Genomic DNA, 20468 nt, shown 5'->3' with positions numbered 1-20468 from the left:
ATGTAAGATATTAATATAAAAACAAGCATTTGTACATGTATAACTGGGATATATTCTAGAAACTCAAACCTCCAAGCAATGTATCGTCGTCTAAACAGCACGACAAGCAGATTGTTAAACCACCCCGCAAGAATCTCAAGCCCAGTCTATAGACACTTCACAACAACAATGTCTCAAAACAAAGACTGGAGCGCAAGCCAATACCTCAAATTCGAAAACGAACGCACCAAGCCCGCCCGCGATCTCCTCTTCCATGTGCCCCTAATAGCCCCAAAGAGAATAATCGACCTAGGCTGCGGCCCAGCCAACTCAACAACAGTCCTGGCAACACAATACCCATCAGCAACGATAACAGGCCTAGACTCATCTCCAGACATGATTGAACGTGCCAAAAAAGTTCTCCCAGACCGGGACTTCCACGTCGCAGATCTAAACACCTACACGCCAGACCCAGCCGAGTCTGTCGACCTCTTCTTCTCGAACGCGGTGTTCCAGTGGCTAAAAGCCGACGACCGTATTGAGGTGATTAAGCGACTGCTAAAGCCCCAGAAAGAGGGTACTGTCTTTGCCCTTCAGGTCCCGCATAACCTGAACGAGCCTTCCCATCTGCTTATGGGGGAAACTGCTGCTGACGGCCCGTGGGCGGGAAAGCTCGCTGGTGTGCAGAGAGAAAAGTTTCAGTCGCCGCAGGAGCTTTATGATCTTGTTAAGCCGTTTTGTAGTCAGGTTTCGGTCTTCGAGACGAGTTATTATCATTCGCTTGAGAGTCATGAGGCTGTTATTGAGTGGGTGAAGGGGACGGGATTGAGGCCGTTTTTGGATCCGTTGGAGGATGGTCAGAAGGAGGCTTTCTTGAAGAATTACTTGAGACGCTTGCAGTCTGCTTATCCTGTTTCCGTTGATAGGAGGGTATTGTTGAAGTATCCGCGCTTGTTTATGGTTGCTGTGAAATGATTTAGGTAGAGAGATAGTTCTTGATTTGACTTTGATGGAAAACTCCTAGTGTATAGCATTCTATTACTGATTTTCCTTTCCTGCGATAGATTCAGGGGTTATTCTACCTAGATGGAAGTCTAGAAATAGAAAAATATGGGATGGATCTATGGGGAAATGGACGAATTCGCATTCATTGCTACTTAATAAGTTGCTTGATACAACAGAGCACCATTTCAATAAGTTCTGCTTACGGAGCTCTTTGTGGCTCCCGAGGTCCTTACTCGACGAAATGTTTCTATAGGTACAACAAGGTTTGTATTGCTAAACTCTAAGATAGCCCTTAGAAGTAAGCAAATAGTAATAAAAATAGAAGGCACAACTGAGCAGAGATAGTATTACCTTAAAAAGGATCTCGCGTAGATAATAATATACTATCCTTTGCCATCCCCGGTGTATTGTACAAACAGGTAGGTCAGCGCCTTGATACCTATTACAGTGCGTATGTAGCAGCAAGTACTAATAAGCCCTTAGTTACATACCTTTCCTCTTCTTCTTTCGCCTACATATCACTTTTGGTAATTTCAGACCCTTTGGCAGCCAAAGATTCTACTAACATAGGATAATGTAAGAAAGCCAAGCCCTGCCCGCATCCAGTATATACTTCTTACCTTCGAAGTATGCCAAAGTTCAGATCCATCTCTGCATCACTTCGAGAAGCTCTCACTAAGTATTTCAGATCAACCACCCGCCTTCTCCGCCCAGAGTTGCGTCGTCAACTCATTTTAGTTAGTGGCGCTGCTAGCGTTGCACACGGCTCGGCCTTTTATACCGAGGACGTGGATATTATGGCTCCAAGTTATATCATACAAGACATCTGTAAGGGAGTAGTAGACGGGGCCATGAATTATTCTCTCGAGCCCGACGGCAAGATTGCATTTGATACTAGTCAAGGGATCCGCGTGCGGATTGACCTTATTCAGATCGGAGATGCTATCGAACAGATCCATAGGACAGTTCCATTCTTTGAAGGCTCTGTTGCATCCATGCCTGATTTATTGAGATTGAGGGCGATGACGGTGGTTGACCGTGGGGGCGACGGCGAAGCTATAGACTTTCGATGGCTACTATCGGAGGTAGCGAAGACCGGGCAATTGCTCCCAGGGCTCGATGATCAAGAGCTGAAGTATATGCTAGATGCCTGTTGGTCTTGCCTGAGTGGATTGAGTTGTTTGGTTTTGTATTCTGTTCTGCAAGAAGAAGATGGCAGAGCTTTTGGTCTTGTTGTATAGATATTGACGAGGATTTTGGATATTGATACCCCAGTGAGCGAGTACTGTGAACAACCTTTTGGCTGTCTCCTCACATGCTGTTTTCTAAGTCTCTATTACGGAAGTTTGATCCTGCGAAAGGTGATGTGAAGCAGCAACAGAAATTCAATTTCGTGATTTCTCTCATAGAGAGCTGGTTACAAAGTGTACCTTTCCCGCTCATTTGTTTCTTTTGATCCTCAGGAAGAAGATCGGAGTTCAAGGTCAACAGCCCATGGCAGCTGCATCGATAGAACCTCTTGCTGGTTATCCATGCTTTGGGGCGCCCCCTCAATGGCAGCATTAATAAACAGCGTTTGAGAACCCCAGTTCAGTGGATGAGCATCCCCAGAACAGTGGCTAGTAGCAAAGTACTGTATAGGCGCGTCGCCCCCGCTCAAGCTTTGTCCGGCTTTGGAGTTCATGCCGGATAGCTTCGCTATAGTGCAAGACTGTCCATTGTCGATATCCGTTAGGTGAGAGGGCATGGCGGTAGTTCTGTCACGCCACGTAACAAGCTTAGCACCCCAGCCTTCATGAATATGCCCAAAACAATGCATCCGTGGTCGTGGTCGGGCACAAGCGAGGGCGCGAAAGAGGTCCGGGGAGCCTGCCCGTTCACCGGAGTGAGTGTAGTCCAGGATTCCCTTCGGTGGCCCGTGTGTCATCACAACATCCACAGCACTAGTACCACTGCCATCGTCGATCATGAAGTCATGACCTTTATCGGGGTGGTACTGAAACCCCCAATCTCCAAGTGAAGGCGTGTATGGACTGGCATAAACAGTCAGCAAAGCGCCATTCTGTAAATGGAAAGAGTGTACGCCTTCGTCGAGAAAGGTAATCCCTGTGCCTTCAAACAATCTCCTAGCCTCCCCATCATATCCATACGCTTGGTCAACGAGCGCACGCTCTAACGACTGGGCCTCTGCGACCTTTTTTTGAAACACTGGTATGTCCATTGTGAAATCGTGGTTACCGGCTATGGCAAGCTTTAACGGTGCGTTGATAGCCTGGAGCAAACGGATTGACGCTTTGTATTCATGGAGTTGAGATTGAGTGGTGAGGTCTCCGCAGTGAATAGCAACATCTGCATGTTGCTTCGCGGACGGAATGAAGCCGGGTAAACTGTCGATTCCATGGGTGTCCGAGCATATCAGGAAGCGTGTCTTGATGTTTGTGGCATTATTCTGTGTCATTTTGGTAATGTGTTTGGCGATTCGTGTCTTTCTCGAAGTTGGAAATGGAGGGTGTAATGATTAGAAAAGCGGCGGGCGTGACTGATTGGGCACGGAATGTTTCCGAGCTTTTAAAGAAGTTAGGGAATTCCACTGGCCTCAGGTATACTCAGGTAGGTACAGTCATCCATGGATGGCTTAGAATGTGCCTGAGTCATTCCTTTATCAATAGGGTTTTCTGTAATCGGTACTTCCCAAGCAGGCGCGGAAGGAGCTAGATTGCTCGGGTGGGCTAATTAAAGTCACAATAAAAGTGCCTAATAGCCAAAGTATGGCCGCACTGGGAATTTGAAATAAGTGTATATGTGGATTGTGAAACGGAAGCACTTTTACTACTTAGCCTTCCAAGGCGGCTAGTATGTCACTGATACCTGAATAAACCTTGCTGAACATAGCGACAGCCTCCCTCAGCTGAACAGGTATAGTTACCAAGATCTCCGACGCATTTGCAAACTCTCTTCTCCTGTTCTCGTTAAAGTCTTATCCATAGCCTATTATCCTCCACATGTCTTGCCATCGAAATTCGAGTCATGAGGCTGTTATTGAGTAGGTGAAGGGGACGGGATTGAGGCCGTTTTTGGATCCGTTGGAGGATGGTGAAAAGGAGGCTTTCTTGAAGAATTACTTGAGACGCTTGTAGTCTGCTTATCCTGTTTCCGTTGATGGGAGGGTATTGTTGAAGTATCCGCGCTTGTTTATGGTTGCTGTGAAATGATTTAGGTAGAGAGATAGTTCTTGATTTGACTTTGGTGGAGATCTCCTGGTGTATAGCATTCTATTACTGATTTTCCTTTCCTGCGACAGATTTAGGGTTTATTATACCTTGATAGAATTCTAGAAATAGAAAAATATGGGATGGATTTATGGGAAAATGGACGGATTCGCGTTCATTGCTAGTCACTAAGGTGCTCCATACAACAGAGCACCATTTCACAATGATAGCCTAGACTGTTCCCGAAGAAGCAATCTTAATAGTACCATCAGTCTTTCCAGAATGATCCAAGCTCTTGCTCTCCATCTTCTGGAGAATATCCTGACCGGAGACAACCTCTCCGAAGACAACGTGCCTACCATCCAAGTGGGGTGTTTTCACAAACTAATTCTGTCAGGACACATCTCGCATCCACCTTTTAGCATGATTTTGACTTACAGTGATGAAGAACTGAGAACCATTGGTGTTGGGTCCAGCATTCGCCATGGAGAGTAATCCACCCTTGGTATGCTTGATCTGGAAGTTCTCATCCGCAAACTTCTCGCCGTAGATAGACTTGCCGCCAGTTCCCTGAAGAAAGTAGATATTAGCCGAAGGTCGGGCTTCCAGATACTGCGACTGACATTTCCGCGAGTAAAGTCACCACCCTGGGCCATGAACCTAGAAATTACGCGATGGAAAGCAGAGCCTGCATAGCCAAAGCCCACTTCACCCGTAGCGAGGGAGCGGAAGTTTTTCGCTGTCTTAGGGACGACGTCGTCGTAGAGTTTGAATTCGATGCGGCCCCAATTTTCCACTGCATAGAGTTACTACATGTGTCTTGAAGTGGGACAAAAGATCAAACTTACCCTGGCCACCAGCCGAGGTGTATTCAATATCGAAATAAGGGTTAGCCATGATGTTGAAGATTTAGAGGTATACAGCAAGATGAGGAAGTGGAGGGGTAATAAATGAGGGGGTGGAGCAATGAGGTCATATGAATTTAAAAGACTATATGCATGTACAAATACACCGCCGACATAGCTTTCCCCTTTTCGTTTTAGTGCTCACCCCTTGCTTTTCCTCAAGATTGAGCACGCCATATGTTAGCGTACGAATCGGAGATGGCCTGTGGTTGATCGTGGGGTAATGGAGAAGCTGGAGACTTTTGGTTGCTGCCGGAGGTAGCAAAGGCGGGGCAGTTGATCAAGAGCTGGAAAATATGGATGCCTACGGGTCCTGCCTGAGGGGATTGGTTACTTTTCCCGCTTGCTTCTTCTGCTCACTGAGAAGACCGGAGTTCAAGGTCAACAACCCATGGTAGCTGCATAGATAGAATCTCTTGCTGGTGGTTATCCATGCTTTGGGGCAGCCCCTCAATGGCAGCATTCACAAACAGCGTTTGAGAACCCCAGTTCAGTGGGTGAGCATCCCCAGAACAGTGGCTAGTAGCAAAGTACTGTATAGGCGCGTCGTCCCCGCTCAAGCTTGGCCTCCGCATTTCATGTCGGAGAGCTTCGCTATAGTACAAGACTGCCCATTGTCGATATCCGTTAGGTGAGAGGGCGTGGCGGTAGTTCTGTCACGCCACATAACAAGCTTAGTACTCCAACCTTCATGAATATGACCGAAACAATGCATCCGTGGTCGGGCACGAGCGAGGGCGCAAAAGAGGTCTGGGGATCTGCCCGTTCACCGGAGTGAGTGTAGTTCAAGCTTCCCTTCGAGCCCAACGAGCTCGCGCTCTAACGACTGGGCCTCTGCCATCCTTTTGTGAAACTCTGCTATGTCCATTGTGAAGTCGTGGTTACCGGCTGTGATAAGCTTTAAAGGTGCATTGATGGCCTGGAGTAAATGGATTGACGCTTTGTATTCATGAAGCTGGGATTGGGTGGTGAGATCCGCAGTGAATAGCAACGTCTGCATGTTGGTTCGCGGATGGAATGAAGCCGGGCAAACTGTAAATTCCATGAGTATCTGAGCATATTAGGAAGCGTGTCTTGACGTTTGTGGCATTACTTTGTGTCATTTTGGTGATGTGGTGACCAACTTGTAATGGAAAGCGGTGGAAGTGACCAAGGTTTCATGTTTCCTAATCAACTTTAAAAGGAGCTGTGGCCTCGTTATCATTATGTATGTAGTCTTGGCAGGTTACCAAGATCTCAGACACATTTGCAAACTGCCTCCTTCCATTCTCATCAAAGACTTATCCATAGCCCATTATCCTCCACATGCCTTTCCATCGAAATTTCCTCCCATCTAGTCAGACTCGGGGTTGAAGGCCTGGACAGCCTTGTCGTTAGTGTCATCCTCGGTTTCAGACGCAACACCGGGCCGCATGGTAGCAACATACTTCTCCAACTTGATGTTCAGTCGGGAGTACTGCTTCTGAATGGTGTTGACTGACTTTCCGGCATCGTCGGCGACGGCGGCCCAATCAATCTGTGATACAAGTCAGTCAGTATATCCATCAGTAATAGGTCATCTTGTGGCAGATAGACATGTAAATATATCAGAGACACTTACTTTCACTCCGGTAGACATCTTGATACACTTCCACAAGAACACTAGGTCCTTGTCAGGAACATAGCCGGGGGTAGTCTTGGCAGAGGACGTCTTCACGGGGATTCGCTTCACAACTCTACCCGTGGTCGACTTGGTGACTTTGGCCTTAGGGGTGGATTGCTCGTTGGTTGCCATGATCACCGCTGATGGTGATGAAGTTTGATGTTGGCTTGTGTAAGAGTAATCTGTGACTAGAAGTAGAGTTTGGGACAAATGGGGTTGATGAGGAGGAATAAAATGTAGAGAGACAAGTGGATCTATTTAAGCCGGTGCAGGCGCAAACACTCCACGCCCTGACGTGAGAAGACAATTGTGAGAAACTGTATACTAGTAAGAATTGACCACACCCTTAATGCACGTTCTATGTCTAGTTCTTTGTCTACTTAGAAAAGTATAGTACATGCTTCAATCAGTTTTAGGCCACAGACAACTTATATAACGACTAGTCACTCATGCTCATGTGGAGATGCGCCTCTGATTCTACCTAGGTAGGGAATCCTCTCGGCAAACATCAATCTGCCAAGTTTGAAGAATCGAAATATCCAATTCATCACGTGTGCCAGATAGTATAATAGTAAGCTATATGTACACACATTATCCAAGTACAATGAATACAAATATACATTAAATACGAATACTTCATGCAATATATTGGAATGTCATACATCAACATTGCCAAGGAGCTAATGTGGGGCAAGATGATCATGATAAGATAAGCGCTGCACTGCCACAGGGGAACCTTAATAGAATTTCTTTCTCTTGAACTCCTTTCATGCAATTCACCCAATTCAGATTCATCTTATTCATCATGGAGGAACATTTGCGCCACAGTCTTTCCAACCACCCTCATCCCTTCCAGAGCTTGCACCATAGCAGCTCACCGCATCGGACTGATAGAATGACTCCACTTTCTATCAATGAGGGTACCACGACCGCCCTTGACCATGAGCTCACCACCATGCAGCAACACCGCAGTGGTAGTTCCAGCGATGAAGAAGGTCAACCTCCACCGCGTTACACCCCTGAAAGTGATCCGTTCCAGCTTGCCTCGAAATTGAAGACCGAGGATGAGATTCGGCAGATGAAAGCCAATACCTCCCGGAAACGGGATTCCACTTCAAACAAAGGCCGGAGAATGGGATCCATAGTGCAAGACACTGCCCGTATTGGAAAGCAGGCTTTTGTCACCAAGAAGCTGCAGGGATTCTACGAGTCCCAAAATGAAAACATTGAGCGTATGCTGAAACCCGTCGAGGAGCACCGACGTGCCGCCCGCGAGTTGAGCGTGGACAACCGTCTCAAGTACCGTATCGCGGTTTACGGTAGTTTTGCCGCAAACATCATTCTTTCGATCATCCAGGTGTACGGTGCCGTGTCTTCCGGGTCACTCTCTTTGTTCACCACAATGGCCGACGCCGTATTTGACCCCATGTCCAACCTGACCCTCCTGCTGTGTAACAAGGCCGTCAACCGCGTTGATCCGCGCAAGTTCCCGGCTGGAAAGGCCCGCATTGAAACGGCGGGCAATATCTGTTTCTGCTTCCTTATGACCGCCGTCTCTTTTATCATCATCGCCTTCTCCATCCGCGAATTGGCGATGGGCTCCGAGGAAGAAACCCAGTCGTTCCACCTCCCCTCCGTTATTGCTGTCGCCGTCGCCTTTGCCACTAAGTTGGGCCTTTTCCTATACTGCTGGGCCCTACGTAACCAGGTCTCGCAGATCCGCATTCTGTGGGAGGATCACCGCAACGATCTGTTCATCAACGGGTTCGGTATTCTGACCTCTGTCGGTGGTAGTAAGCTGCGCTGGTGGATCGATCCTATGGGTGCTATTCTTCTGTCCGTGCTGGTCAGTGTGTTGTGGCTGCACTCCGCATATGGCGAGTTCCAGTTGCTCGTCGGTGTCACTGCCGACACTAAGATGCAGCAGCTTATCACATATATCTGTATGTTCATGCCCTTTCGGTTCTTTTAGCTGTCATACCATTTACTAAAATTTCTATCAGCCATGACCCACTCCCCTGTCATCACTGCCATCGACACTGTCCGTGCATACACCTCTGGCCCTCGCCTGTTGGTCGAGGTGGATGTCGTTATGGACGCCGAGGCGTCTCTGCGTGCCACCCACGATGTTGCCGAAGAGCTCCAGATTAAGCTCGAGTCGCTTCCCGACGTTGAGCGTGCTTATGTGCATGTTGACTACGAGACCACCCACAAGCCTGAGCATTCCCTGAAAAAGGAGCTCTAGGGACTTTCCTTAACACAAGTTTGGACTGGAAATTCATTTTGGGCAGTGTTAACTTGAGATTCAGTTTCTTCGGGGGTTATTTGCACTTTGGCTGTTTCTTATTTCATTTGTGTAATAGACAAATCCCCCCTCTAGAAAGACACATGATACCTTGACCTCTTCCCTTTCTGTAACTTGTAGTGTTCAATCTTGAGGTCTTTATAGTAGTTGGCATTGGCCCAAGAAAGGATAGACATATTGCGCGTGGGGTTTCCATTGTGTCCCAACTGGGTGGTGCCTTCCCTTTTAATTTCTCTCGTGCCTTCCCTTTGAGGTTGTCACCCCCTCAACCGCCAGGGTATAAATACCTACCCCTCCCACTTTTCTTCTTCTTCTCTTCTTCTTCTTCCTTCTTCGTCCCTCTCATCTATCTCGGGGCTTGGCTATGGACCCACATTGTACATTGTGGGCCTGTTGTTCACCGAGGGGACCTGAGGACACCACGGATCTTTGCTGCGGCCTAGGTTAGTCTGAAACTAGACTGGGACTTCGGTCCTGTCTAATGGCACGAAGCAAGCCGTAGCCCGCCCTATGGCAGTAAGAAAGACGTAGCTCGCTCTACGTGCTTCTGCCATAGTATTTACAGCCCCTGCGTGCCTCTGCGGATACAGACTGTACTTTCCTAGGTTCTCCATTGGACGTGGGAGCCAAAGCCAACCTTCGATAACTACCTACCACCTTCGACGATAACAACCTTTGACCTATAACAACCTACCTATAACAACCTACCTATAACAACCTTCCTATAACAACCTTCGACCTATAACAACCTTCAACCTATTACAACCTTCAACCTATTACAACCTTCAACCTATTACAACCTTCAACCTATTACAACCTTCAACCTATTACAACCTTCAACCTATTACAACCTTCAACCTATTACAACCTTCAACCTATTACAACCTTCAACCTATTACAACCTTCAACCTATTACAACCTTCAACCTATTACAACCTTCAACCTATTACAACCTTCAACCTATTACAACCTTCAACCTATTACAACCTTCAACCTATTACAACCTTCAACCTATTACAACCTTCAACCTATTACAACCTTCGACAATCTTCCCCTTCTTCCTGTTGTCCGTTTGCCCCAACCCAGCTGCACGGGTCCTGTGTGCGGCACCTGAGCAAGACTTGCACCTTTACGTGGTGCCCAGGATGAGTAGCCTTCACGGTGAAACCAAGCAAGTCCTTTAGAACAACAATAGATAATCCATTCACAATTCAAAACATGTTCCGTACCAACCTTGCTTTCCCTGTATGTAGTAACGTAGTAAGAATTTCCCATTTATCCTATCCACTGCATATTAGAATCGACGCGTAGCGTGTAGCATTGTACCTCATACACCCAGTAGCTACAGTCCATCCTCTTGTCACCTCAACTACCAAAGGAAAATTCACTGCAATCACTGTCTACACTGCACATTACGCTACATAGCTCAGTCCTAAGCACCACCTCATTGGAATCCAACGATTTAATTTATAAACAAATAACATTCTATCCCGACGGCACCTGTGTACACACTACAGCCAATGCATGCTGCAGCTCGCCCAACTCCCGTAGCAAATTTGTATTCGACTGTCCACATAGATGCTTTTCACCTACACTCTCAGTGATCTGTACTCGACAATCGAAAGCCTGACACAGTGCACCTCGCAAAGCAGTATTTGGGCTTTCATCTTCGTTTCCGTGTCACAGGAGATATAGAAACCAATAGCCAATGGAATAAGGGGCCGAAGGAAATTTTCAAGATTGACACAAGTACCTATGGAGTATATTGCAAGTACTAATATTGTATGCATGGTGTGCATCGTCGCATCAGACAAAGTCTATTTCATGAAAGATCCAGGCCCGGTGATACCTCGCAAAAGACCATGTGAATATAAATCTTCATAAAAATCTAAGAGAAAGAAATGTTTTGGACAAACATAGGATAGGTAGAAAGAGAAGGGAGATTGAATCTCATACAACGGTGAGAAAAGTACAAAAGAAGTTAAATGGTATTGTTTACAACGATGTACGAAAACAAGAAGAATAAAAAATGATTCCAGAGGAGAAAGAAAAGTAATCTAAGCAGACTGTTCAAAGAGTGCGATGGTGGAGCAGTAGTTGCTCTTATTCGGTTTCCCGGGGACCAGAGACTTGCCGTTGGATGAGGTCACCATGTTGACAGAAGCCTTAGTGCTAAGACCGTACAGCTTGACGTTCGAACAATCGACCTCGACCATGTTTTCCTGGCAGTCCTCAGAGTTGAGGCAGGATTGGGCGTAGTTCTCGAAGAAGCTGTACAGACCAGCGCCGTAGACGAAGACATCCGAGGAACCGAGAACACGCAGACCCCAAGCCTTGCGACAGGAGTTGGTCTTGCAGTTTGAGAAGTCAGGGTCGTTCCAGGAGCGTTGCGAGGTGAACGGAGTCAGTGAGTTCGGGTTGGACTGGTAGTACGGAGTCTCCGTTTGGATGAGGCCCATGAAGACGTTCTTGGCACTTGAGATTTGGTAGTTGTACAGCTGGTGATGCTCCGAAGAGGTACCCCATAGCCAAACGGGGTTTTGCGACTCGATGAGCACACCACGGCCAGTATAGACATTGATCTGGTTGTGATCCTTGAGGTCCAGCTCATGATCGGCAGTCCAGAACCAGGTGTTCTCGAGGTAGACGCTACCCTTCTTGGTGACGTGTAGGAGCATGAAAGCGGCCATGCACTCCTTCCTGGGAATGGTCTTCTCCTTGGGGGTCTTGGGGCAGGTGTCGCTCTGCAGCTCGGTGCCAGCAGCGCCACCAATGCGGAAGTGAACATCCCACATACCAGCAGAACCCTGGGAAGAGCCAGCAAGATTCCACTCCATGAGGATAGCACCAGCGGCAGGGCCCTTGGTGGTGATGATGAGGTCGGTCATCTCGACAGAGCCAATGTCACCCTTTTGGCCAACCTGGAAGACAGGAACAGGTTTATCTTGGTTGGCGAACTTCGGGCCGTGGGCCATGAGCATGGGCCAGATCTCACCAGTGATCTTAATGTTCTTGGGTACCTTGATGGTGGAGGTAATGACATAGGCACCGTGATCAAAGTAGATAACCTGGCCATCCTTGTAGCTGTCAAAGATCTTCTGGATGGCCACAGTGTCATCGGTGACTCCGTCGCCCTTGGCACCAGCCGATTTGACGCTAATAAAAGCGGAGGGTGCAAGGTTCTCATAAAGAGGCTTGGAGCGTTCAAAGACAGCACCACCCTTGAGCAGGCTAGCGGGCTTGGGAGCGGTCTTCATAGAGCTCTGGGTGCGAGCAGGGACAACGGGAGCCGAGGCGCCGCAAGTGGCAGCGCTGCTATCACTACCAGACTCTCGGTCCTGATCACCTTGGGAGCCACTGCTAGTACTTTGAGGAGATGCAGCAGTGGAAGTGATGGGCACGGCAGGTTGCTGGGCAGAGACTACACTGGAGGGGAAAGAAGGCTTAGGAGAGCGATCAGTATCACTGCTGGTACCGGGACCCGGGACAGGGGAAGCAGCGGATTCAGATGATTCAGTCTTTGCGGGGGCAGGAGCCTCGCTGCCCGCAAGGCTGGCACTAGGAAGTCCGTGGGAAGCGCCACAGGCATGGGCAGTCTCCGTGACAGTCTCATAAACAGTAACCACCAACTCAGCCTCACTGGCACGCTTGTTGATAGTCTTAGACGGGGTGTAAGTGTTACCCTGGACCCAGTTGTCAACGACAGAGCCACCTGCCAGGATGGTCTTGCCATCATAACCAGCCACAGCAACCTTGGAGCCAGAGAAGTCCACGTTGTCCAAAATGAGGTCACCGCCGCCAACGGGAATGCTCTTCTGGGTCCAAGCAGTGACGATACCAGTGGGGGTGTTGGTGAGCTTGCTGTCCAGCATCAAGACAGAGCCAACAGTTTGGTTGGAAGGCGAAGTGGACATATTTAGACCAACCTCGCAGTTGTTGATCTTAACCGATTTGAAAGTCCAGGCCCAATTCCAGTTCATGTAGATGGCAGTCTGGCAGTCGTTGAAGACCAAGTTGCGGGTGGTGAACTGTTGGTTACCGAGGAACATGCCATAGTTACCGCCGTTGAAAGTCAAGTCGGACATGAAACCACCGGACCCGTTGTCCATGAAGATACCCTGCTGCTTGTTGGCTTGGCCTCCACCCTTGATCATTTCGAAACGAATATTTTGCAAGCTCGTGGCCTGGCCCACCTGCCAGTGGATGCCAGCACCGACGCTTGGGGGCATGCTTCTCAGATCAATGACCAAGTTACGAATGGCGCGGAAAAAGTTGTTCTGGTTAGTGAACCAATTGTCGCCGTTGTCCTCGTAGGGATCGGAGTCAATCACAGCCATACCCGCGAACTTCGGGGAAGCCTTGATAACGGGAAGTTCGACAGCATCGCCGACAATCTGGGTGTAGTAGTACTGGGTGATAGGCTTTGAGACAACATAGGTACCAGGTGGGAAATAGACGATAGCAGGAGTGGTGGTAGAGGAATCACAGCCCTTTCCACAACGGCCTCCAGAAGACATAGCCTTGTTGATGGCAGCAGTGTCGTCAGAGGAGCCATCACCTGTGATATAGTCAGTAGATTTCCCAATGGTATAGAGTTTGGATGAATGACTGACCCTTGGCACCATAGTCCTTTACATTTCGGAAGATCTTGTAGTCGGGCGTCTTTGCAAAGGGGATAACACCCTGGCGCTTGATATTGGCGACCCAGTAACTTGAGGGAGCTCTCTTTTCAGTTGTCGCTAACACATTGGCGGGAGAAACTGGGACGGAAACTGGCACAGCTGCGACCAAAGAGGCTGGGAATCCGAGCAAAAGGATGATATGGGCGACAAAGATCGCGATAGAGGCTTGTAGAACGGCCATGTTGAAAATGGGTAACGCTGGACCAGCAGCGTAGAAAATGTCTCAAAAAGGGCTAAAGGATAAAGATAGTTCAGTAACTAGTGCAGAAATTGAAATAACAATCGAGTCTAACGCTTGACCAGCAGCGATATGCAGAGAGAAGATCTAAAGAGTCAATCTTCCCGATGCACCTTCCCAAAGAGAAGAGACAAAACAATAGACCCAAAGAGAATGAAATGAATGAAATGAATAGAGAAGAAGGAAAGAATAGAGAGAAAAGAAACAAATAAGGAATTCATACCTATTAAGAAAGGCGTTTGCACACTTCCCCTTCTCAACCAATCACACAACACCAAAGCCCTGAAGGCTACCAATTCACCAATCAGAAACCCGAGTCTGGCGACAACGAAGCTTGAAACGTTTGATAATCCGGAGTTGAAACACTGAAGGAGATAGGTGTTGCAGATTCTCTAAATAGCGCCTAATAGTGTTTCGAATTGCAGTGTAGCAGTACTTCGTTGGCTATTTCAGATATGGGAGGGTCTACGCGCTATATAACCCAATTCATCCCCAAACAGGGTATGCCGGATCATGCATTCCACCCGGCAGTTAGGGAGGCATACCCTTGAGGTGGATCCCCCTTTGTGATAGTATACATTAAGATCTGTTTGCTAGCATATTTGGAGAATATCAAATGATTTCCTTTCAATGGTGTGTGACATGAAGATGTAGCACTAACCACCTGGGCAGACTCGAGGTTTCGAGTCAAAGTGTATATATCCCCCGAGTATTGTCATAAGAGAAGGTCAGACGCGTTGTTATGGATTAACATTCCGGGGAGTTTTGACGGATTCTTTATGACGGAGGAGAAGGAAAAAGGCAGAGGATGGAATTCCTGAAGGGTTAAAAGAGAAGGGGACAAAAGCCAAGCTTTCCCCTGAGGAGACCTAGGGAGATCCGCTCGGGATTGGCTTGCTGTCTCGCATCGTATTGCCCCTTAGGAACTTTGAAGAATTACAGCTTTGAAGACTTAGGCGATGTCAGCCTTTTAGTCTAAAAATAAAAGCGCTAGGCTCGAGTTTGCATTGTAAAGTACAGAGTACATATAATCTCCAACTCCGCTAGGCTATATAAATTGTCTTAAATATTCTACTTATAATGTTATGCGCCACGCGTCCATAGTGGACACGGTATGGGCCGTGCCATCGAACAAGTGATGTGGCGTGGATCTAACGATACCTAGACCTAGGTATGAATAATACGGTTGAGAACACGCGCTAGCCTACGCATGCCCTCGGTCAGATGTCGTGGCTCTTCCCATGCAAAGCAGAGACGCAAATGATCTGTAAACTTCTCATCGGTCACCTGATCCGGGACCTGGAACAGATCACCCGCACATAAACGCAGATTTTCTTCGCTCTGAGCTCGCTGAACTACCTCGGCGGCGAGTAACGGCGCTGGTAAACCAATCCACACGAAGTATCCTCCAGCTGCGGCGGTGGGGGCTGGGACTGTGACGCCCAGCGGGACGAGATGCTGGTGAATTGCTGATAGCAAGGTGTGGTAACGCTCGGCGTATTTCGGTTGGAGAACGTCGCGGATGTGGGTTTGGATGCCTGTGGGGAATAGCTGGTCAATGATAGCGGCGCACAGATGGGAAGGAGCGCCGCCCGATCGGGAAGAGCCTCTGCGATATCGGATTAGTCTACAGTTGCGGATCCGAAAAGAAAAGGTCAAGTCATCCCGAGAGGTGCCCCGTACGTTTGTGATAATCCATAGGCAACCTTTTCCGACGCTTCCGCCCAGCCGGTGCGGGCCCCGGGCCCGATCAGCTTGCTGAAACTGCCGTTGCTTAGTGCATGTCCCCATTCATCCTGTGGACCACCATCCAAGTAACGGTCCACGTCGACAATCCGCGGAACACATGCGCGGTCGCCGAAATTATTCTCCCCTTCTGGCTTAACCGACCACTGGAGGAAATCGTACACATCATCCGTAACGATTAGCGCATCGTACTGGCGCGCGAGGCGAACGAGCGCCTCACGTCTACGCAACGACATAATCTTCCCAGAGGGATTCGCGAAAGTCGGCACGGCGTAGATAACATGCTTGTAAATTTTGCGCCAGGGCCTGGGCGGTTTCAATTCCTGCAGGGAAAGAGGGGCAATGTCAGTTCGGAACTCAATAAATGATGGCACAGTGGCATGGCACCGTGACGGTCATGCTAACTCGGACTGGTCTTGGGAACAGAATGATTACCTACCGGCTCAGTATTCCCAGCAAGCAGCGCGATATCTTCCGCAGCGCGTAGCCCGTTCTCCAGCACCGCTATGTTAATGCCCTCGTCGTCTTCGGGGATCCCACGTAACCGCCCAGCGAAGCCGGCGTCATCCATAACCCGCGCGGCCAGGTGATACGTCGGTGTGACCATCCATACATTCCGCGTGTAGACCGGGTCTGTGAAGGTTTGTAGCACGCAGGCTAGGTTCTGGCTAGCCCCGCCGGTGATGCAGATGCGCTGCGATGAGATAGGCTCGCGCGGTCGGTAGAAATGGCTCAGCCATGCGGCTATGTGTATGCGCAGTGGCTCGTATCCTTCATCAGGGCCATAGAGGAGGGCTGGGTTTGCGATGGAGGGATTGGATAGTACGGCCGTGGCGGAGTGGCGGAGGGTGGAGGCGGGGAGGAGCGCGGGGTTAGGCCAGCCGATTTGAAGGTTGATCGACTGTTCAGGGGAGACCGTGAGGGTCATTATGAGTATATCAGGTGAATATAATGTGCTTATATACAGGCTAGAAATACTCCGAAGTTTAAGAGAGCTTGGCTTTGGTTGAGAGGTGATCCGAGATCGGGAACTGATCGGTTCAGGGGGGGGGAACCACAGGAACATGAGAATTGTCATAACATATGAGATACCTAGGTACTAAGTAAATTATTAGTTTTAGTAAACTATATATTTCTATAATCTTAATAGATCAATAGAATATTTTCATGAAGTAGTCTACAGTTATATATATCGAAGGTATGTCATAAGAAAGGTGCCTTGATACCAAACTAGTATGCACTTGTATCCCTATATTTGTTTGTAGTTGAATCGTGTTTTATATATGAAATATTATTGGATGATCGGAAATGGCTTGAGTGTTAATTTTTACTCCCAAGGTTCTCTTAACATACTTTGTATTTCTCTCTTTTCTTAACAAAGGAATTGTATATATATATATTTTTCTATATAAATTTGTATTTTATTGGGTCCACATCCAAGACATGCACAGCCAGTTCTCATATGGTCTATTATTGGCACTCCATCTATTTTATGTATTATATAGTATTGTAAAATAGAAGGCTCCGATATTATTTATTTTTAACTCCCCCTGATCTCAATTTTTTTTTTTTCCTGTTCAGCTTAGCCTCACTCCCTTGAATAGAGGTCATCAAGTTTCTCAGTCATTCTTCCAAATCCCTCCTGCCGATCCATTCCGCCCCCCCTAAACCTCCCCTCATCACCTGACTCCCTATGGATTGACCTTCTCTACAGGGTCTTCCTAATTTATTTCTCACATAATTATCACTATGTTGTCGGCTCCCGTTAAGTCGGCGAAGCGGATCTCGTCCCTGTTCTCGCTGGGATCTAAAGATCGGGACTCATCTTCGCCGTCTTCCCCAGTTTTGAACACAGAAAACATCGACGCACGCCGAAGTAGCTCAAAACCTATTCGCCATGTCTCGACCCCAAATCCCACCTTCTCTTCGGAGCCCCGAACCATGCCCGATAGCCTCGACATGGAGAGCCTACCTCCGCCACCTTCACTGCTGGCGGTGAATCAAGATTTGGCCAACAGCGCTCCTAGTTCCCCCATTGGCCGCCCGCAGAGCAGAGGTCGCGATATGAGCAGGCCCTCCAGCTCCGCAGGGTTGGCTATCCCCGGATCGACCCCGGATTCCCGTCCTAGCACACCGTCGAAGCGCAGAAGTTGGATGCCCGGTCGTTCGCGCGCCAGCTCAGTCGATAAGCGACCAACACCCACGCTTCCCGCTGCTTGGATCGCAGGGCTGGACCAGAAGGTTGTTTATGATCTGACGCCATTGTCCAGGGGAGAACAGGTATGCATACAGCCCAGTCTATTTCGAGGTGCTTTTGAAGTTAACTGTTCTTTACTTTACAGATTCAAGAGCTGTGGAACGAGCAAGGTGACACTTATGTGTATTTGTTCCCCCAGAATACCGGACGCGCCCCATCTTTCAAGGTCGATTCTACCATCTTCGCGGAATCCCCTTCCCTCACCTATCTAGCCCGCGGCAACGATGGCAAGAGTGGCCTCGAGCAGCCAACACGAACATTGTCACTGAACCCAATATCTCCGCCTATGTCGCCGATAGACCGTCAGCCCGAAAACGACAATGACAATGACAGTGCGGGAAGCCAAAGAATGGCATTTGAAGATTCACCCGAGGATGTGCAGGAACTTCATCTTTATCTCCCCATTCCACTCAACTGCGATGTGTCCAACCCGCAAGCGAGGCTCACCCCAGAGGACATAGAGACTCTTCTTTTGTTCCGAAATCTTTTCGCATTCCTGCTCGGCCAGTCTTTGATTGCCTCACCTAAATCATCCACTCTTTTCTCTATCTTCATGGATGTGGCGGTCCTTTTGGCCCGTTTCGAGTTCTCCAACTTGGACGCGTCCAATTTTGGTGAGACTGCCACATCTAGTTTCAGCAACTACTGTGAAGAATTACGCCTTGCAGATGTCCGTCGAAGCAGGGAGAAGACGATCGAGGCCATTGTCCTCGGTGAACGTCTACGCTACTATCCGCTCTATGTCGAGGGCTTTGTCCATGGTGTTGGAAAGCTCGATGAGCTCAAGCAACTGCGGAGCCCTAAATATACCTTCATCCACCCTATCACACAGAAACGCATGGAGCGTGCGTTCATTGATCTTGACACCCGTCTGCGCGGTCTCTACGGCAAGCTCGAAGACTTCGATTTCCCTTCTGTTTTCTCGGGTATTGCCAACTCAACTACCTCTCAGGAAAGCAAGGTGGTGCGCTTCAAGAACTGGAAGACTGGATTCCAAGAATTCCGCCGCTTTACGATCCAGTACTACCGGCAGAAGTACGGCTCGTGGCCGCCCAAGGCTCGGTCGAAGAAGAACGAGTTCGAAGAGAACGGACTCAACCGCCTTCTCCTCTTGGATTTGTACCATGACTTCACCGATCTATATGATTTGATGGTGGATCGCACGTCCCTGACGACGCGTACAATTGATATCTCGGGGGCGGGCAGTGACTCAGCAGATTCGTCTGATCCAAAGGCAATGACCATTCGTGCTTTGCGACAGGTTCTTTCAGAGTATGACCGCAGCACGCCGCCAGTGCTTCCTCCCATTCCATTCGATATTCCTCAGATGCCTTCGCTGCAGCCTTTGCATCGGAAACCGCTTGACGCCAAGAAGGAGGCTAAGCAGAGCGCCAAGAAGCTTAAGAACTCCGACATCAACGCTGTCCTGATGGGATCTTATACCCGGGAGGCCATGCGGCCCACTCCTTTCATTGAGAGCTTCATGCAATTCGAGCGTCGCTCCGCGCACGGCAAGAATGTGAACGACATTACCGACCTCCGATGTGGCCAGTGGATCTTCCTATATGCCGTTATCCAAGCTCTTCCCATGCTGGTGGTGGACGTCCCTGATGTCCGCTTCAACGATGGTGTGGAGTATTTCCTCTGCATTGCCCCACGAGGTGGTGCTCCTTGGATTCACAACGACACCAAGACTGCTCGCAGCTGGTTTGGAGTTGCAGGCGGTGCTGGTGTTGTTAGCCTGCCATCTGATGTAGTCATCAACGGAGTGGAAGGTGTATACCGCCGCAGCCATTGTTGGCAAGTCGCCGAGCAGTGGGCCGAGGCGGGCTCTCTCCTTGATCCACCTATGGTGGAAGATGCCACATATGACGACGAGGAGTCCTCTATATCCTCACCTTACCCGGGCCACAATTCGTCGGCTGGATCTTCTTCCGAACCTTACCCGAACCCTATGATGGTCCCCGGTGGGCTCACCCCGCCCCCGCCAGCGATTCCACGAACCCGCTCGCCCGCCGCTGCCCAACGCTCTGAGCATCGCCACTCATTCTACCCTGGATTGGAAGCCTTGCCCCTTCCCGCAGGCATTGCTCCCATCGAGCCCCCCACACGACCTATTAGTCGATTCAACCCAAACATGAGTTTCGACGATATTCTCAAGGAGGTCCCGAAGAAGGACAAGAAGAAGCACTAAATACCATTGTCTTGTGTCTTTTCTCTATGATTAGATCCCATGGCACTACGATACGGGCTTGCATACTCAGAATACAAACTTGTTTTGTGACTCTGACTTCCATCCTCTTGGCCGTTTCATTTTTCTGTTGATAGGCGCATTGTGTGACACGAATTACTGGGCTGGATCGGCGTGACGCACAGGATAGCGAAAACAAAAAGTAAGAACTTTTAATTGATGGGGCACGGGGAAGTTCATAATTATCAGCATATCAGCATCAGCATCTCCGGGGGAGGGGGGCTCTTTCTTTTTTTTTTTTCACCTTGT

General features: G+C 48.8%; 8 protein-coding genes across 8 annotated transcripts; 3 read left to right on the top strand and 5 right to left on the bottom strand.

The window, feature by feature from the left end:
- Positions 1–168: 168 nt before the first annotated feature.
- Positions 169–954, top strand: PGRI_044080 (Methyltransferase type 11; the record flags this gene model as incomplete). The annotated part of the gene is made up of 1 exon (XM_040792121.1): positions 169–954. One exon carries the CDS (start codon positions 169–171, stop codon positions 952–954), a length of 786 nt encoding a protein of 261 aa, XP_040649177.1.
- A 1489-nt stretch (positions 955–2443) lies between these two features.
- Positions 2444–3442, bottom strand: PGRI_044070 (metallophosphatase domain-containing protein; the record flags this gene model as incomplete). The annotated part of the gene is made up of 1 exon (XM_040792120.1): positions 2444–3442. The coding sequence occupies one exon, from the start codon at positions 3440–3442 to the stop codon at positions 2444–2446; it is 999 nt and encodes a 332-aa protein (XP_040649176.1).
- Positions 3443–4424: 982 nt separating this feature from the next.
- On the bottom strand, positions 4425–5090 carry PGRI_044060 (Cyclophilin-type peptidyl-prolyl cis-trans isomerase; the record flags this gene model as incomplete). Its single annotated transcript, XM_040792119.1, has 4 exons — positions 4425–4577; positions 4632–4763; positions 4817–4989; positions 5042–5090. 4 exons carry the CDS (start codon positions 5088–5090, stop codon positions 4425–4427), a joined length of 507 nt encoding a protein of 168 aa, XP_040649175.1.
- A 1341-nt stretch (positions 5091–6431) lies between these two features.
- Positions 6432–6872, bottom strand: PGRI_044050 (uncharacterized protein; the record flags this gene model as incomplete). Its single annotated transcript, XM_040792118.1, has 2 exons — positions 6432–6614; positions 6699–6872. 2 exons carry the CDS (start codon positions 6870–6872, stop codon positions 6432–6434), a joined length of 357 nt encoding a protein of 118 aa, XP_040649174.1.
- A 763-nt stretch (positions 6873–7635) lies between these two features.
- Positions 7636–8985, top strand: PGRI_044040 (cation diffusion facilitator family transporter; the record flags this gene model as incomplete). The annotated part of the gene is made up of 2 exons (XM_040792117.1): positions 7636–8683; positions 8744–8985. 2 exons carry the CDS (start codon positions 7636–7638, stop codon positions 8983–8985), a joined length of 1290 nt encoding a protein of 429 aa, XP_040649173.1.
- A 2117-nt stretch (positions 8986–11102) lies between these two features.
- Positions 11103–13908, bottom strand: PGRI_044030 (glycoside hydrolase family 55 protein; the record flags this gene model as incomplete). The annotated part of the gene is made up of 2 exons (XM_040792116.1): positions 11103–13603; positions 13659–13908. 2 exons carry the CDS (start codon positions 13906–13908, stop codon positions 11103–11105), a joined length of 2751 nt encoding a protein of 916 aa, XP_040649172.1.
- A 1224-nt stretch (positions 13909–15132) lies between these two features.
- Positions 15133–16639, bottom strand: PGRI_044020 (aminotransferase-like domain-containing protein; the record flags this gene model as incomplete). Its single annotated transcript, XM_040792115.1, has 3 exons — positions 15133–15574; positions 15649–16034; positions 16151–16639. 3 exons carry the CDS (start codon positions 16637–16639, stop codon positions 15133–15135), a joined length of 1317 nt encoding a protein of 438 aa, XP_040649171.1.
- Positions 16640–17460: 821 nt separating this feature from the next.
- PGRI_044010 (uncharacterized protein) lies at positions 17461–20162 on the top strand (the record flags this gene model as incomplete). Its single annotated transcript, XM_040792114.1, has 2 exons — positions 17461–17991; positions 18054–20162. 2 exons carry the CDS (start codon positions 17461–17463, stop codon positions 20160–20162), a joined length of 2640 nt encoding a protein of 879 aa, XP_040649170.1.
- Positions 20163–20468: the final 306 nt, after the last annotated feature.

The sequence above is a fragment of the Penicillium griseofulvum genome (assembly GCF_001561935.1).
Source record: "Penicillium griseofulvum strain PG3 chromosome Unknown contig_90, whole genome shotgun sequence".
Lineage (NCBI taxonomy): Eukaryota > Fungi > Ascomycota > Eurotiomycetes > Eurotiales > Aspergillaceae > Penicillium > Penicillium griseofulvum.
This window is presented reverse-complemented; position numbering and strand designations above follow the sequence as displayed.